Here is a 16,653-nt window from a genome sequence, read left to right on the forward strand (position 1 = left end):
GTCCAGGCCCGGGGGCTTCTCCTGGGCCAGCCCGGCCTCCCACACCCGCTTGGAGGGTTAGACTGCAGTGGGGGTTGTTTTTATTAAAAGCATCGTGGACACATCATTGCTAGGGCAGATCTCCCTGCTGGGATCGGGGCAGGTGGCCGGGGGCTCCTAACATCCGAGGGCTGGCGGGGACCACGAAGCACTTGGGGAAGATGCCGATGCGACCGTCACAGTGGCCCTCCAGCCATGCCTGGTCCACTGCAAGGGGGACATTGGGCTCTGCAGGGCGTTACCCAGGCGTGGCCTCTGGGTGCCACGTCTGCTCATGGCACAGGCTGCGCCCCAAGCCCCCCACACCCGGGCACCGTGGTGCTGCCTGGGAAGGGCCATGCCCACCCTACCTTCACACAAGACGTCCACCATGTCCCCCTGTCGGAAGCCCAGGTCCTCTGGCCCCTGGGCGGAGTAGCCGTGTTGGGCCACCACCTGGTAGAGGACCGGCCGGCCCCCGGCTCCCTGAGGCAGGAGAGTCGGCTGCAGGTCGGGCCGGGCACTGGGAGGAGGGGCCTCCACCGCCCCTCGGTGCCCCTGCCCCTGCCCCGCCCTCAGCTCACCCTGCACTGCAGCTGCAGCCCCCTGGGGCAGGCAGCCGCGTCCAGCCAGGCCCTCCGCAGCGACTCCTCCTCGGGGATGGGGACCCAGTGCCCGTCCTCACCTGGGGCTTGGTAACTGCAAAGAGATTCCTCAGAGGGGGCTCCTGGGTGGGGCCTGCAGGGAGGGCGGTGACCTCTGCCACCCCCTCTTCCAGCAGCTGCCTCAGTCGGGGCGGTGCCCAGCTCCACCGCAGCCACCAGGGGCTTTCTGGCCCACCTGAGTTGCCCAAGCTGGGCCTGGTGAGGGAGGGCTTGGCCCAGCAGTGCCCGCAGGCTGGACAGGTCGGCTCCTCTTCGCGCCCTCAGGACCACGGTGAAGGCGCACTGTACCGTGACAGTCACCAGGGGCTCGGAACCCCCCGCACCTGCTCCCTGGGGCCAGGCAGGAAGGGGAGGGATGGCCACTGAGGCCCAGGGCCATCTTCAGCCCGAGGGGTGTGGGCAGAGACTGGGCAGGTGAGGGGGGCTTGCAAGCCGGATTCTGCGGGATGGGGCTTGGCCTCGGCCTCCCTCAGGTACTGACAGGGGAAGGATCTGGAGCCTCTTACCCCAGCACCCGTGGGGTCCTCACAGGGGCCGGGGCCAGGCCCCCCCATTGCCGGCAGCCCTGCAGGACAGAGCAAGACTGACACAGCCACTCCCACCAAAGTGGGCCCTGTGGGCGGAGGGCAGCGGGCACCCGCGCACCAGCAGCTTCCCCCTTCACCCGGGGACCCCACCGCTGAGGACCCCCATACCTGGGGAGAGAGGAGCCTGTTTGCCAACTTGCTCCACCTGGGGTCTCTGCAAGAGAAGCACAGGCTGGGTGGGCTGGGGCGGTCAGGTGCCAGAGGCTGGTACTGTCCTGGCAGAGCCCACAGCAAGGGTGTGGCCTGTGTGCCCAGCCAGCGCCCAGCAGGTGGCCTGTGGGCATTGAATTTGGGGCACTGGCCACATGTCGGCTGCCTTAGGATGGGGCTGGGTCTCTGCAGACCTAGAGGCTGCCTGTCACCAGGAGGGAGCACCCCGTCCCCCCAGGCCCACCGAGGTGGCAGCTCCAGGTAGGTGGGCTCCCCAGTGACCCCAACAAACTGAGGACCCAGTCCCTGGCCCCCGGCCTCTGTGTGGGCTTGACATTAACCGTGTGCCCTGAGTTGGGCACTGAGCAGGGGACAAGTTCACTGCCTGCGAGTCACAAAGTCGCAGCCCAGCGCTGGCTAGACCCTGAGGGTCAGGCGTTGTTGTTGTTTGAGATGGAGTCTCACTCTGTCGCCCAGGCAGGAGTGCAGTGGCCCCATCTCGGCTCACTACAGGCTCCGCCTCCTGGGTTCACGCCATTCTCCTGGCTCAGCCTCCTGAGTAGCTGGGACTACAGGCGCCCGTCGCCACGCCTGGCTAATTTTTTGTATTTTTTAGTAGAGACGGGGTTTCACTGTGTTAGCCAGGATGGTCTCGATCTCCTGACCTCGTGATCCACCAGCGTCGGCCTCCCAAAGTGCTGGGATTACAGGCGTGAGCCACTTCACCTGGCTTTTTTTTTTCTTTTTTTTTTTTTTGAGACAGGGTCTTGCTCTCTTGCCCAGGCCGGAGTAGAGTGGCACTGTCATGGCTCACTGCAGCCTCCACCTCCCAGGCTCAAGCAATCCTCCCACCTCAGCCTCCGAGAGTGCTGAGATTACAGGCATGAGCCACTGTGCCTGGCCTCGATCGTAATGTATTAGATTTATCAGATGGTTGAAGTTGCCTTAGGTTAGGAAGGACGAGGGCTTAAAGGCCCATCGTGGGAACTGGGCGAATAGTTCCAAACCTGGAGGGAATCAGTGAAGCACAGCTTGGAGCATGCCCTTGCACCCGGGATGCCACGGTTAAACTAGAAGTGGGCATCCGTAAAGAGAGAGTGCCGGGGCTGCTTCCTGATCGCATCCTCAGATGCGCCCAGCGTGAAACGCAGGTGCCTTCTCTGGGCCTCCCAGATCCTACAGCAGAGCCTCCGCCCATGGCTGCCACCCTGGGAGCAGCTGGGGTTCCTGCCTTCCTCCGCCTCTCCCCAGGTGCCAGGGGCGTCTGGGAGGACTCGGGGGATGGAGTCGCTGCTGGGCCCCCATGTGCGGGTGGGAGCCTCAGGGCCCCTCCAGAGCTGTCCTGCCTCCCGCCTGTCCCCAGCTGGGTCACTCCTGGTCACTCACACCCCAGTGGGAGGGGAGGGGCCATGGCCAACCTGAGGTGGTCCTGGGGGCTGAGGGCCTGCACGGCCTCCTGGCTGTCTCCACTGGACACCACCTCTCTCCTATCCTGATGGCCGGCGCCCACTCGCCTTGGGCACAGCCAGGCACCCTCCCATCTGGCTAGGCTGGGCCAGGACCATGGGTGAGCCCGGCTCCGTCTACCCCCCAGTGAGCTGCTCCCTCCACCCTCCTGTTGGTCCCATTGTGGTCCCCAGTCCACGGAGGCAACAGAAGCACCGACCCCCAGCAGGGGAAGAGGCCCAGGCCCACGCACCTGCTCCTGGTAGGCAGTCGACGTGCCGTGGTCAGCACCGACCTCGGTCTCTGCATCGAGGGGGCCCTGGTGGGTGCCAGCTCTTGGGGAGTCCATGATCAGGGACCTAGGGAGAGGAGGGAGGCTCTCAGGTCCTACCCATCTGAGTGCCCTCCTGTGCCCGGCCCGCATGGCCCCATGTGGAGGACCCTCTGCCCAGCAGGAAAGGGACGCGCTCGCAGGGCCCAGCCAGCCCCTCCTACCTGGCATCATGGTTCGCTTCTGGTCCCTGTGGACACAAAGCGACAACCTCGCTCTGGTTAAGGGTCGGGGGCCACCCTCCCTCCTCCCGAACCTTGAAGAGCGGTTTCCCCAGGTCTCACACAGGGATGGGACGGCCACCCAACACCTCCCATCAGAGGAACTTTGCGGCCCCAGGAGGGCTCAGAGCTTGTGCAGCGTTTTCTTTCCCAGAAAGCTGGGTGAGGCCAGGCAGGGGCCTGAGGGGCCGCAAACCCACCTGTGGCTGATGAGAGCGGACGCCCCAGCCCTGGTCGTCGGGGTTGGCAGAGGCCACCACCTGGTGGGGACAGTGGGGGCACTGGGTCAGGGATCAGCGCCCAGCGGGGTCTGCTCCCTGCAGCCCGCCCCACCGCGCCCCGCAGCTCTAAGTCCTCGGGGGCTGGGTGACAGCTGCCCATGCCCGGCCCCAGTCTGCCAGACCACCGTGGAGGGAAATGTCTGATGGAGGAAAACATCTGCTGCAATGTTAACTTATTTTTAGCACAACTTTAAAAACATTTTTGTTTCTTATAAACAGCACTCTACTGTGATATGCAGACTCTAAGTTGATGCATTAACACAGGTCACAACCCGGCTTCGCCCACCCCTAGGCCTCCCCCGCTGGGCGGCTGCACTGGACCACACAAGAGTCCGCCCGGGCGCAGCGCAGGTGACTGAGGGGGTGTGGCCAGTCAATGGGGCGTGGCCAGCCAAGGGTGACCCAGTCTTTGCCCACCAGGAGTTCTTCTCCACCATGTTTCGCCCCCTGCCTTTGGGGGTGAGCAGCTCCCCATTCCTGTGACTTTAGGGGTGCTGCCTGGCTCTGACCCAAGTGTGGGCGTGACGTGGCCCAGACCGTCGGACTGCAGCCCCCGCCCCCGTGAGACCTTGCTATCTGTGGCAGGGACACAGGGAGACACAAAGGCACGAAAGGACACAGACGCAGGGACTCTGGGAGGCTGCAAGGCTGTGGCTGTGGCCATGGCCCAGTCTGGGGGCGGGGTGGCACCTACAGGGTCCTTGTTGGGAGAGCTGGAGCCCCCTCCTATGCAGCTGGCTCTAGTGGGCTCTGCCTCCAAGTTCACAGCCCTATTTGGGGCACCGCCCCCTGCCCTGGGCGCCAGTTTGAGGATGGTTGTGGGCCCACTCTCTACCCTCCTGGCCTTTACAGTGGCCTGGACTGCACACCACCCATCCCTGGGAACACAGTTCGAGGGCTCAGCACCAGCCGCGATGTCCCAGGACGCAGCCCCCACCTTTACCTTGGCCTTGCCCAGGAAATCCATGGGTTCCAGGTGCTCCAGGTGCCACCGGTGGGGCCGGAAGACCTCGCCCCTGGGGACCTGCCGTGGCGGCAGTGAGCGTCGTCTCTGGAGGGGGTGGGCATCCAGCAGATGCAGACGGGGTGACCAACCAGGCCTGCAGCCGCAGAGCCCCCGCACCTTGGAGCAGAAGGGGCCGCTTGGGCCCCCTGCCCCCTTCCCGCAGGCCACAGGAAGCCCCCACCTGGTACCCGAAACTGGGCACTAGGGCCATCTCCCTCTGGAAGCTTCTTCATCTCATGAAATTTGTCTTGAGGGGCTGTGATAGGCAGCAGCCCAAAACCATGACCAGGCTGGCACTCCTCACCTGCACTTGGTCCAGGGCCGAGTCCAGGCCATTTAGGGACCCCTCCGGCCACTTGGACATGGCCTCCCTTAGGCTGCCGGCCGCCTCTGTCCAGAGCCCCAGCTGGCACTGTGCCGACGCCACATTGTACAGCACCTGGGAGTGGGGCCAAGGTGATGGCAGGGGCCTGATCCCCCACCCAGCTCCTCCCCCAATCCGCCCACCCGGCCCCTCCCCCAGTCCCCCCACCCGGCTCCTCCCCCATCTCCCCACCTGGCCCCTCCCCCAGTCCCCCCACTTGGCCCCTCCCCTGCACCACTCTGTGTCCGGGGCTGGCGGGCCCTCCTGGCTCCAGACCCACACTGGAGGGTTTTCCCTTCCATCTTTTCGTCCTAAGACAATGTTATTCCCAGAAGGCTTCAGGGCGGTGCATTTCCAGGGTCTGGTGGAGGGGCCCTCTCAGCACCCCTCCCTTGGTGCCAACACATTCCAGGCAGCCAGGAAAGGGCTGGGGGCACAGTGGAGGGTGGGCACGACCCCCTGCCTGCTCCCTGCCCATCCAGCGGCCTTTCGCCTCTGCCCTCCTCCTGGGTGGAGCCACCCCTGGTGGCCTGAAATGGCACAAAATGGTCCCTCCACCTCCACTGCCACCAGAACCTTCTGCGGGTCAAGGAGTGGCCAGGGGATTCCATGGCACCAGGAGCTTCGGCCAGAGGTGCTCTGCAGTCCACAGGGCCCTCCTGGGGCAGTGCTACCGCCCGTGGACGCCCCACAGCCAGCAGCACAGTGAGCCCTGCCCGGCCTCACCTCCCAGGCTTGCAGCTTGAACCGCAGGCCCAGCTGCGTGTAGTTGATGGCAGCGTGGCCCCTCAGCTGCGCCAGGGCCAGCCAGAAGTCAGACAGAGCCTCCTGGAACCTGTGGGCAGGGGTCCCCTCAGCAGCACAGGGTGGAGACGGGGCTGGGCCTAGGCAGCTTTCACACCCAGCCCCGCTCCAGCCGCCCCCAACACCTGGTTCCAAGGAGACCTGAGGGAGGGCAGTGCGGTGCCTAGGTCTCCACACTCAGGTCTGGTGGGCCGGGGGTCCATGCACATGTGTGCTGAGTGGGTGTGGGGTCACCGTGTGCTGGGGCTCCAGCATTTTCCCAGCTCAGACTCAGCTTCCTGGGCCCCTGCCTACCCCCAAGCCTCTCTTCTGAACTGTGCAGAACCCTGGTTATTTCCCTCCTGCTTCTCAGGCCCCCCACCCCATGGGGGCTCCCCCTCCAAACTCCGAGCCTCCTTCCAAGCCTTGCCGGGAGCTCCCCAGCACCTGCCAGAGAGGCTTCTCCTCCAGGCGGGCTTCCTGTGCCGATCTGAAGGAGAGGCTGCCCCAGAGGGGTCTGGATCGTAATCCAGAAAGAGACAGTCCCACAGCCATAATCCCGAATGCCGGGACTCCTGAGTAAAGGAGGAGATGGCTTTTTCATTCATCTGCCTTTCTGAAAGGCAAAACATCTCGAGATCCTGGCTCTGTGGGCGACTGCGTATGTGGTGGTCCCTGAAGCCTTTGATGGGTCTTGTTAGAAGATGGGTTGTTCATCTTGGTGTTTTGATGACCGGTTATAAAGCCAGGTGCACACAATCACCAGCCAGAGTCTACGCACGTACGTCTTCCCCTTCTGACCTAGCTCCTCATGAGCACTGTTCATCTGCTCGTAGCTCTCACACCCGTGAGCCTGTCGCTAGCGTGCATGAATGTGTGCTTGAAAAAAATGTATGTTATTTTTGTCTATTTTATCGGCCAATGAAGGGTTCTGTTGTGTTTTTATGTTTCTCAAATAAATCCCTTAAAACATGTAAATAGGCCGGGCGAGGTGGCTCATTCCTGTAATCCCAGCACTTTGGGAGGCCGAGGCGGGTGGATCACCTGAGGTCAGGAGTTCGAGACCAGCCTGGCCAACATGGTGAAGCCCAGTCTCTACTAAAAATACAAAAATTAGCCAGGTGTGGTGGCGCATGCCTGTAATCCCAGCTACCCGGGAGGCTGAGGCAGGAGAATCGCTTGAACCCAGGAAGCAGAGGTTGCAGTGAGCCGAGATCGTGTGATTGCGCTCCAGCCTGGACGACAGAGCAAGGCTCCTTCTCAAAATAATTTTTAAAAAGTAGATAAATATCTTTTACAGATTTTTAATTATTTTTTCTAGAATTATATTTTTTGGGATTTTAGACTTCAGGGGTTTTGATATTTCAGGATTGCAAGGCTCTCAGGACTGTGCTCCACTTCCCCACAGAGCCTGCCCTCCTGGGATGGGGCCTGTGAGCGTCTAGCAGAGAGGCCGAGGCATGGCCTGGTCTGCAGTCCCGATGCTCTCCCTTCCCTCATTCCTCCTTTAGGAAGGGACATGGTGCAGAGAGCCCAGGTAAGCAGTGAGGACCCGAACACCTGTGTCCAAGGGTGGCGCTCAGCAGAGGCGAGGGCCACAGTCTCGGCCCAGGTTTCCCTGGAGCCAGGAACCACGGAGGAGGGGGTGGGCAAGAGGAGGGAGCAGATGGAGGGGGAGGAGGAGGAGGTGCAGGAGTGGACTCTGCAGGGAGACAAAGGGCCGTCAGAGAAGGAACAAGGCACCCCTGTACTCACCTTGCCAGCTGGAAGTTGGCCACTCCTCGCTGGAAGAAGCCAACCGCCATACAGGTGTCCTTGGTCACGGCTTGGTCAAATGCCTGGGGACAAAAATGCCCACGGGATGCCAAGGTCTGTAACCTGGTCACGCAGCATCACAGATACAGCATGATGGGTGTCAGGGCCACGGAATTCCGTCAGCCCCTGTGGACCCCCCACAGCCCCTCCTGCTCCTGTCCAGGGACCTTTGGAGCTCCTGCCTGGGCAGGGCTGTCGCCACCCAACCCCAACCCGTCCAGGGCGCAGAGCCCACTGAGGTGCGGCTAAAACCGATTTGTTTACCATGAGCACAAGAACAGAGGCCAGAAAAAGGTGTTCCGGTATGTTAATAATAGTTACCTCTGGGGAGTGGGGTTATGCAAGATTTTTCTTTTAAAAATCTTTTTTTTTTTTTTTTTTTTGAGATGGGGTCTCGCTCTGTCACCCAGGCTGGAGTGCAGTGGCTCGATCTTGGCTCACTGCTGCCTCCGCCTCTGGGTTCAAGAGATTCTCAAACTCCTGACCTCAGGCAACCTTGGCTGTCACATACTGGAGACAAGATAACAGCCCAGATCCCAGAGTCACCAGCTAAAGAACTGCATTACAGGCCGGGCATGTTAGCTCATGCCTGTAATCCTAGCATGTTGGGAAGCTGAGGCGGGCGGATCACCTGAGGTCAGGAGTTTGAGACCAGCCTGGCCAACATGGTGAAACCCCATCTCTACTAAAAATACAAAAATTAGCTGGGCACAGTGGCAGGCGCCTGTAGTCCCAGCTACTCGGGAGGCTGAGGCAGGAGAATCGCTTGAACTCGGGAGGTAGAGGTTGCAATGAGCCAAAGATCACACCACTGCACTCCAGCCTGCAAGACAGAGCGAGATTCCGTCTCAAAAAATAAAATAAAAGGCCGGGCGCAGTGGCTCACGCTTGTAATCCCAGCACTTTGGGAGGCCGAGGCGGGCGGATCACGAGGTCAGGAGATCGAGACCGCAGTGAAACCCCGTCTCTACTAAAAAAAATACAAAAAATTAGCCGGGCGTGGTGGCGGGCGCCTGTAGTCCCAGCTACTCGGAGAGGCTGAGGCAGGAGAATGGCGTGAACCCGGGAGGCGGAGCTTGCAGTGAGCCGAGACTGCGCCACTGCACTCCAGCCTGGGCGACAGAGCGAGACTCCATCTCAAAAAAAAAAAAATAAATAAAATAAAAAATAAAAAAAAAAATAATAATAAAATAAAATAAAAATCCTTTTTTGATAGTTCATGCAAAATGACACACTAGAAATCTATTAGAATCAGAAAACAACACACATGTCTTCATGGGTTTATCTGTGTGTAAAGCACAGCTCTTCCTTAAACCAGACTCAGAAAGGACACAGAAGGTTCTGAACGGGGACCATGGCCATCGGTTAAATGTGTGTGACAGGAAGGGTGCTATGATCTCTCACAAGTCTGGTGAGTGGGGGCTTGTCGTTGAACCGAGTTCACACAGGTGTGAAGTGTGGCTGGCGGCTGAGCACAGGCACGCAGCCCTGATGTGGGGTGGCTGCTCAGGGCCGGCAGAACCCACCTGTCTGCCCCAAATGTCACGCAAGGCTCCTACCAAGAGACAGCGGTTCCAGTGACACCCTCTGCACCCTGGCCTGCCCCTCAGATGATGGGCTTTATGAATCATAGCTGTTCCATCTGCTTGCCTAAGTTCCCATATTCCTAATATGCATATGCTGTGGATTAGTCCTATTGACTTTCACCACGTCCCCTCTCTGTAGTGAAATCAGGCAGACGAGCATGAGGTGACTGGGTTAGCCCCGAACATAGGATTTGTTGCTGAACCACCTGGTGTCTAATGATTACATTCCCTTTCTTGAATAGTTTTAAAATGAAATCATTGTGGGCCGGGCGAGGTGGCTCGCGTGTGTAATCCCACCACTATGGGTGGCCAAGGAGGGTGGATCACCTAAGGTCAGGAGTTCAAGACCAGCCTGACCAACATGGTGAAACCCATTTCTACTAAAAATACAAAATTAGCTGGGCATGGTAGTGGGCGCCTGTACTCCCAGCTACTAGGGAGGCTGAGGCAGGAGAATTGCTTGAACCCGGGAGGCAGAGATTGCAGTGAGCCGAGATCGCACCACTGTGCTCGAGTCAGCCTGGGTGACAGAACGAGACTCCATCTTTGAAACAAACAAAAAAATGAAATCATTATGGAGGTGATTGTAAATTTGTACGCAGCTTTAAGACACAAGAGAGGGGGGTCTCATGCGCTTTGCCCAGTCTCCTCCAAGGGGGATATTTTGTGAGTCAGGGGCGTGGAGACCCTCCCACAGCGCACAGTTCCCTTTCCTTTTCATCGCTGCTGTCACCGACCCTTCAATAACCGTGGGCACCTGCCTGCTTCTGCGGGGTGCTTGGGACTGAGCGGGGGTGGGCAGCGCTGGCGTTTGGGATGCGCAGGAACAGGCGGCCCCGGAACACGAGCGGGCACGGGAAGGACACCGGGCTCCGTGCAGGGCCTCGGCCGCTGCGCCCAGGCACCCTGCACTCCTGGCTGTTTCGGGGAGTGGGCTGGGGGACGGCTGAGGGCTCAGAGAAGGAGACTGACCCGGTCTCCCGGCTATGACCACAGGCGCAACGCTTTCCCCTTGGGGCAGGGCGGCCCCTCCGGCCTGACCCAGCCCAGCAGCTTCCCGCTTCCCGGTGTGAGTCACCCTCGGGCCCAGGCCTCTCCCGGTGACCGCCGCGACCCCAGCCCGGCCTCGCTCAGCTCGGGTGCGGCCCCCACTGCTCGGCTCCCACCTGCCGGGGCGTTCGCTGGGTCGGGGGCGGCAGGGCGACCCCGTGACCGTCGGGGAGGGGCGCAGGGCCCTCCCCAGGGGCTCAAGGCGGAGGCGTCGCCCGCACCGGCCTCCCCACGCCCCGCTCACCCGCAGCGCGGCCTCGGCGTCCCCGGCCAGCAGGTGCACGCAGCCCACGTTGAAGCACAACCTGGCTGGCGGCGCCGGGATGCCCGAGAAGAGGTGCAAGGCGCGGGCCCAGTCCCCGCGATCCATAGCCTGCGCGCCCAGGTGCCAGGCGCGCACCAGGTCCCCCAGAGAGGCCATGGCGGCCCGTGGCGGCGCTCGAGAAGGGGCCGGAATCCCGCGGAGGGGCCGGGGCCGGGGCTGGGGCCGGGTCCAGGCGGCGGCGCGGGGCTGCGGGGTCTCGGAGGCGGGCAGAGGTGCGGGCGCCGAGCGCCTGGTGCAACCCCGCTGCCCCGCGGCGCCCCCTGGCGGCAGGCGCCCGCCCCTCCCCGGTAGGGCCACGCCCCCGCCCGAAACGGCCACGCCCGCCCCATCCCCTCAGGCCTCGCCCACCTCCCGTTCGGCCCCCGCCCCGGCCGGACTTCCGCCGGGAGCTTTGTGCGCCCGGCTTCCTCGCCCTGCCCGCGCTGGCCTCGGTGCTCCGGATAAAGCCCTCCGGGCCAGCCGCTGCGGTCGGGCCAAGGTTCCGCGCCGGGCGTGGACGGTGTGGGGTGGCCCCGGCCCCGCAGGTGAGCGACCCCGGGCCGCGCGGGCCAGGTAGGCGGCCTGGGCGCCGAAGGCGGAGCGGGGCCGGGCCGGGTGCGCGTCCTGCGGTGAGGGCGGCAGCTGGGAGTGAGCCAGGGGCGGGCCGCCGTCTCTCCCGGGGTGGGGAAATTGAGGTCCCGATGGGGCGGGGAAGGCGCGTTCTCCCGCAGGGCCCGCTCCGGAGGCCGCCGGGCAGCCAGACGCCGCGGGGAGCTGAGCCGACCCCGCCGCCCTGTCCCGCGGGGCCTGCTCTCCTCCGCGCCTTCTGAGCACGGGCATCACGGGACCCGTAGGCCCTTCGCTCCCTCGCCGAGGAGGAGGCGCTCCCGCCCGCCCTGCCTTCCCCAGGAGAAGGGACGGGCGCCTCCCTGCAGGGACCCTGGCTTCCTGCCCAGGCGCTGAGTCCTGTGTTAGTTGTCAACCTAAAATAATTAAAAGGGTCAGAATGTGGTGCCTGGTGGGTTTATTCAGGCACAGAGGTCGAGGGCGGCCTGGGTCACCAGGTGCAACGGAGAACAAGACAGAGGCTCAGGTTTTTAAAGAAAACAGAGCCCGTCGGAGAGGAGGTGGTTTCGAACGTTGCCCAGGACCTCACTGGCTTGTAGAAATGGCATTGGTTCGCGATTGGCCACGGCTTGGTGTCATCAGTGGGGAGTTACTTGGCTCAAGGGGTAGTGAGGGGCTGCGGTTTCATTTGAGATGCTTTCTGGCACTTAACATCAGGCTTTCTGGGCCCACAGTTTAAAAGGGCTTTGCATTCCTCAGATAAATGATTTTTTTCTTTCTCATTTGTCCCCCTTTTGATCAAAATCTTTCTTCTTGAAGGCATTGATTATCAAAATCTGAGGGTCAAAGTGTCCCCTCTTGCTGGGAAGGCTCATTCCCACGTAGTCCTGTCCCATGCCGAGCAGGGAAGGAGGAGACATTTCAGGGAGAATTTTTTTTTTTTTTTAAGAACACCACAAACTGAATTGGAATGGCATTACAGGGTGGCAAACATGAGGTCTCAGTGAAGTCATTAATTTATACAACTGCTATCACCTGTTGAATCATCTCTAGTTTTTAGAAACACCATTAATTTTAATTTTCTCAGAAGTAACACATAGGACTATAACCAATTTGTATGCCAGGATGAAAAAAACAAACCTGTTCCATTAGGGAGACAACTAAAAACATGAAGAAACTAAAATCTATGTTCTTCTTTCTTTTTATTTGTTTACTTAGAAATGAGGTCTTGCTCTGTCACCCACGCTGGAGTACAGAGGCACGATTCCCACTCATCGCATCCTTGAACTCTTGGGCTTAAAGGATCCTCTTGTCTTAGCCTCCCGAGTACCTGGGAGTACAGGTGTTTGCCACCAGGACCGGCTAATTTTTAAATTTTTTTGGTAGAGACTAGGTCTTGACACCTTGCCCAGGCTAGTCTCGAACTCCTGAGCCCAAGTGATCCTCTCATCTGGGCCTCCCAAAGTGCTGGGGTTATAGGTGTGAACCTCTGTGCCCAGCCAGGTTCTTCTTTAGAGACCTGTAGCCAGAAGATTGTTCAGGATTTAGTCCAGATTGTAGGAAAATAAAAAATACAATGATCAGGGCTAGAATCCAGTAACAGGTATGCTATAGTTTTTCTCTGAAACGTAATTTTTATCTACTTCCCCATTTCTACCAAAGATAAATCTTGGTAAGACCAATTTCCTTGTAAAATAAATTTTAGGATTATATTTGGCCTGATGATTTGCCTAAAGTACAACGACAGTGGTGGCTGGCCATACAGGCTCCTTTCTAAATTGGCTGGAACTTTGCCATAAGGAATTTCAGACTTTTTTTCCCCATATCAGACAGGTAACGTGCTGGCATCTTAACAACGTTAGAGGGAGACATACCCTACACATGAGGCAATCATCATGCTTATGAACTACAAGAGGGTCAGAATAGACTTTTCAAAGCCACCTGACGGCTGGGCATGGTGGCTCATGCCTATAATCCCAGCACTTTGGGAGGCCAAGGTGGGAGGATTCATTGAGCCCAGGAGTTTGAGACCAACCTGGGCAACATAGCGAGATCCCTGTCTCCACAAAAAATTTAAAAATTACCTGGGCATAGTGGTGCTCACCTGTAGTCCCGGCTACTCAGGAGGCTGAGATGGGAGGATCGCTTGAGTCCAGGAGATTGAGGCTGCAGTGAGCTATGATTGCACCACTGCACTCCAGCCTGGGCGACAGAGCGAGACCCTGTCTCTAAAGCAAACAAACACTTCCCATGTCTAGGAAGCCAAGCCAATGGCTCCCCATCACAGTGTACGTATAATACCTGTATGAACTGGGGGGTGAATGTCTGTCCTCCAGGTCCCAAACTATCTTGAAGTTCCTGGATCTGTCGGAAAGTGACATTCTTTCCTTACCTCAAGGCCAAGAACCTTGTAAGGGAACTATGTAAACGGTACCAGTCCAGTCGTCCCAAGGGGCTTTTTATTGGCTCTATAAAGCGAACCTCGATTCCTCAAAGCAGTCTGGTCATATCCAAAAATACGTCATCCCAGTCCAAGCCTTGGTAGAATAACCAGGGTCTCCAATTGTGTCCTGTTACAAGGAAAACAGATTCTTACTGGACTCATGCAAAGAACTACATTGCCATAAAATAAGAATACTCATGAATCACTTCCAGATTTTTGAGAAATCAGGTAGAGAAAGAGACAAATGTTTCAGTTTTGCTCACAAAAGTATATGTCACCCAATTTCTATAGCTATAAATAGCTCAAAAAGAAAAAGGTTTTTCGACTCTGGAAAACAAAATATAAAAAGAGTCAGCAAGGTTTCAGTAACAACAAAAAATCATAAAAAGCATTTCAGGCCTCTATCAGTTCAGTTCTATGTAATTTGCTGTTTTGTTTTTTTTTTTTTTTTTTTTTAGACGGAGTCTCACTCTGTCGCCCAGGCTGGAGTGCAGTGGCGCCATCTCTGCTCACTGCAAGCTCCGCCTCCCAGGTTCACGCCGTTCACCTGCCTCAGCCTCCCGAGTAGCTGGGACTACAGGCGCCTGCCACCATGCCCAGCTAATTTTTTGTATTTTTAGTAGAGACGGGGTTTCACTGTATTAGCCAGGATGGTCTTGATCTCCTGACCTCGTGATCCGCCCTCCTCGGCCTCCCAGAGTGCTGGGATTACTGGCGTGAGCCGCTGCGCCCGGCTGCTTTTTTCTGTATGATGTTGGGTTAGCAATCCTCATGAATGCATCAGCTTTTAAATAAGAGTCCTGGAAGTTTTTATCTGGTCAACTGGTGTGATCTCCCAAGTTATCAGAAGTCTGTATACTTGTCAATGTCCTTTCCATGAATTTCCTTGAAGAAAATGCAGATTTTGGACTGTAGCTTATTTTATTTTATTTATTTATTTATTTTGAGATGGAGTCTCGCTCTGTTGCCCAGGCTGGAGTGCAGTGGCACAATCTTGGCTCACTGCAACCTCCGCCTCCCAGGTTAAAGCAATTCTCCTGTCTCAGCCTCCCAAGTAACTGGGATTACAGGCATGAGCCACCATGCCCAGCTAATTTTGTATTTTTAGTAGAGATGGGGTTTTACCACGTTGGCCTGGCTGGTTTCGAACTCCTGACCTCAAGTGATCCACCTGCCTCAGCCTCCCAAAGTGTTGGGATTACAGGCATGAGCCACCGTGCCCAGCCTTAAACTTCATTTTGAGAAGAATCAAAGTAAAACAGTAATTTTCTGCGGATGACAAAAGACTTAGAGTATCCATGGGTGAAGATGCGATTGGCAGGGAATTTGGTTACTTCTGTGGTTAAAACAGTTTAACATATAATCATAATCATGACTGATAACATACACCAAGACATGTCAGAATTTTTAGGAATCTCATACAATTTTGGAACATATGTTAATAACACATTTATACAAATATAACTCCAACAGCATTCCACATTTGACGATGCATCCTGTATGATTTTAATGTACCACATAAGCCTCATGCATCTCCCTTGGACTTCTCGGGGTTCCTATTTGTTTTGTCCAAGTTAGTTCAGGTCAAAAAAACCCTTAATGTTAGGACTTGAAATTTGGTTTTGGGAAGCCAAATATCAGAGGCTTAAAACAATCTCAAAATAGGACCACAGGTCACTGTAAAATAAGCCATTCATTTAATCAAATTGGTAATTCAGAGATTTCCCAAAGCAAAAACCTTTACTATGACAGAGAGAAGACTTAGTTTCCTTGAGGCAAACAGAATGCCTCTCCCTCTTTCTCCTCTTTTTTTTTCTGTTTACTCAAAAGATAAAAATATTTTACATGGCCGAGCGGGGTGGCTCACGCCTGTAATCCCAGCACTTTGGGAGGCCGAGGCGGGTGGATCACGAGGTCAGGAGATTGAGACTCATCCTGGCTAACACCGTGAAACCCCGTCTCTACTAAAAATACAAAAAATTAGCCGGGTGCGGTGGTGAACGCCTGTAGTCCCAGCTACTCGGGAGGCTGAGGCAGGAGAATGGCGTGAACCTGGGAGGCGGAGCTTGCAGTGAGCCGAGATCACGCCACTGCACTCCAGCCTGGGCAAAAGAGCAAGACTCCATCTCAAAAAAAAAAAAAAAAAAAAAAAAAAAAAAAAAAAAATTTACAATCTCTTATCACTACACCAAATGTTGTTCAAAAGAAAAACAAACTCTGCTTTTCTTACACATCTCACATACAGAATTGTTTCTCTTATATTTAGTAGTTTCAGTTATATATATTAATTAGTGTTAACTTAGTGACCCTAATTTTCAGTTAAAAACTTAGGGAGTAATTTTGAACTGTATTTGTAGATGAAAACCATTTCATGTTTTACAGAGATACGTCTCCTAAATTTTTTTATTAACAGATGTAAGTATATTTAGCTTTCCTATACCATATAAAAATAAGATACTAAAGTATATAAGCTTAGACTTATGCTTAGTAATTAATGCTTCAATGTTTTACTTAGAAATGACTCAGACGTTTGTTTGTTTTTTGAGACGGAGTCTGGGAGTCTCGCTCTTGTCACTCAGGCACTCTTGGCTCACTGCAACCTCTGCTTCCCGGGTTCAAGCGATTCTCCTGCCTCAGCCTCCTGAGTTAGCTGGCATTACAGGCGCCCGCCACCATGCCTGGCTAATTTTTGTATTTTTAGTAGAGATGGGGTTTCAACATGTTGGCCAGGCTGGTCTCGAACTCCTGACCTCAGGTGATCCGCCCGCCTCGGCCTCCCAAAGTGCTGGGGTTACAGGTGTGAGCCACCGCGCCCAGCTACAAAAGGAGATTAATAGGAGAAGTGGCATCACCCAGGGCACAGACCTCCTGCCAGCCCCGGGGGTCCTCAGCCTCCCAGTGACCAGTGCGTCCCCGAGGCTCACCCATCCCCTCCGTGGTCCCACCCCAGTCCTTGCAGCTCACCCCCTCCAGCCCCGCCAGCCCCTCACCCACGGGCTCCTCAGATCCTCCGGCTCTGTCCTTTCCTCCCCGCCT

General features: G+C 56.9%; 2 protein-coding genes and 1 pseudogene across 14 annotated transcripts in view; 1 reads left to right on the plus strand and 2 right to left on the minus strand.

Moving 5' to 3' along the window:
* Positions 1-63: 63 nt before the first annotated feature.
* On the minus strand, positions 64-10,989 carry NOXA1 (NADPH oxidase activator 1). Of its 4 annotated transcripts, none has more exons than XM_055270199.2 (14): positions 10,548-10,989; positions 7,608-7,690; positions 5,796-5,904; positions 5,010-5,144; positions 4,643-4,750; positions 3,619-3,678; positions 3,362-3,387; positions 3,120-3,225; positions 1,379-1,424; positions 1,190-1,248; positions 859-1,013; positions 603-717; positions 390-504; positions 64-267 (listed from the first exon to the last, which is right to left on the minus strand). In XM_055270199.2, the coding sequence occupies exons 1-14, from the start codon at positions 10,722-10,724 to the stop codon at positions 110-112; spliced, it is 1,452 nt and encodes a 483-aa protein (XP_055126174.1). In that variant the 5' UTR covers positions 10,725-10,989; the 3' UTR covers positions 64-109. The 4 variants fall into 4 exon arrangements, with proteins under 4 accessions (XP_055126174.1, XP_055126175.1, XP_055126173.1 ...); XM_055270200.2 differs by having other exon boundaries at positions 64-246; positions 10,548-10,982; XM_055270198.2 differs by having other exon boundaries at positions 64-246; positions 603-1,013; positions 10,548-10,985.
* Positions 10,990-11,026: 37 nt separating this feature from the next.
* EXD3 (exonuclease 3'-5' domain containing 3) overlaps positions 11,027-16,653 on the plus strand; it is a 113,097-nt gene continuing 107,470 nt past the window's right edge. For 6 of the 10 annotated variants that reach the window (XM_055270180.2, XM_055270189.2, XM_055270183.2 and 3 more), the window contains exon 1: positions 11,039-11,180. The gene's annotated coding sequence lies outside the window, so the exon portion shown is untranslated. Of the gene's footprint in view, positions 11,237-16,653 lie in introns of all 10 variants that reach the window. The other 4 variants (XM_055270181.2, XM_055270187.2, XM_055270191.2 and 1 more) reach the window with 2 other exon arrangements.
* On the minus strand, positions 12,998-13,092 carry LOC129480008 (uncharacterized; annotated as a pseudogene).

This window comes from Symphalangus syndactylus, chromosome 3 (genome assembly GCF_028878055.3).
Source record: "Symphalangus syndactylus isolate Jambi chromosome 3, NHGRI_mSymSyn1-v2.1_pri, whole genome shotgun sequence".
Lineage (NCBI taxonomy): Eukaryota > Metazoa > Chordata > Mammalia > Primates > Hylobatidae > Symphalangus > Symphalangus syndactylus.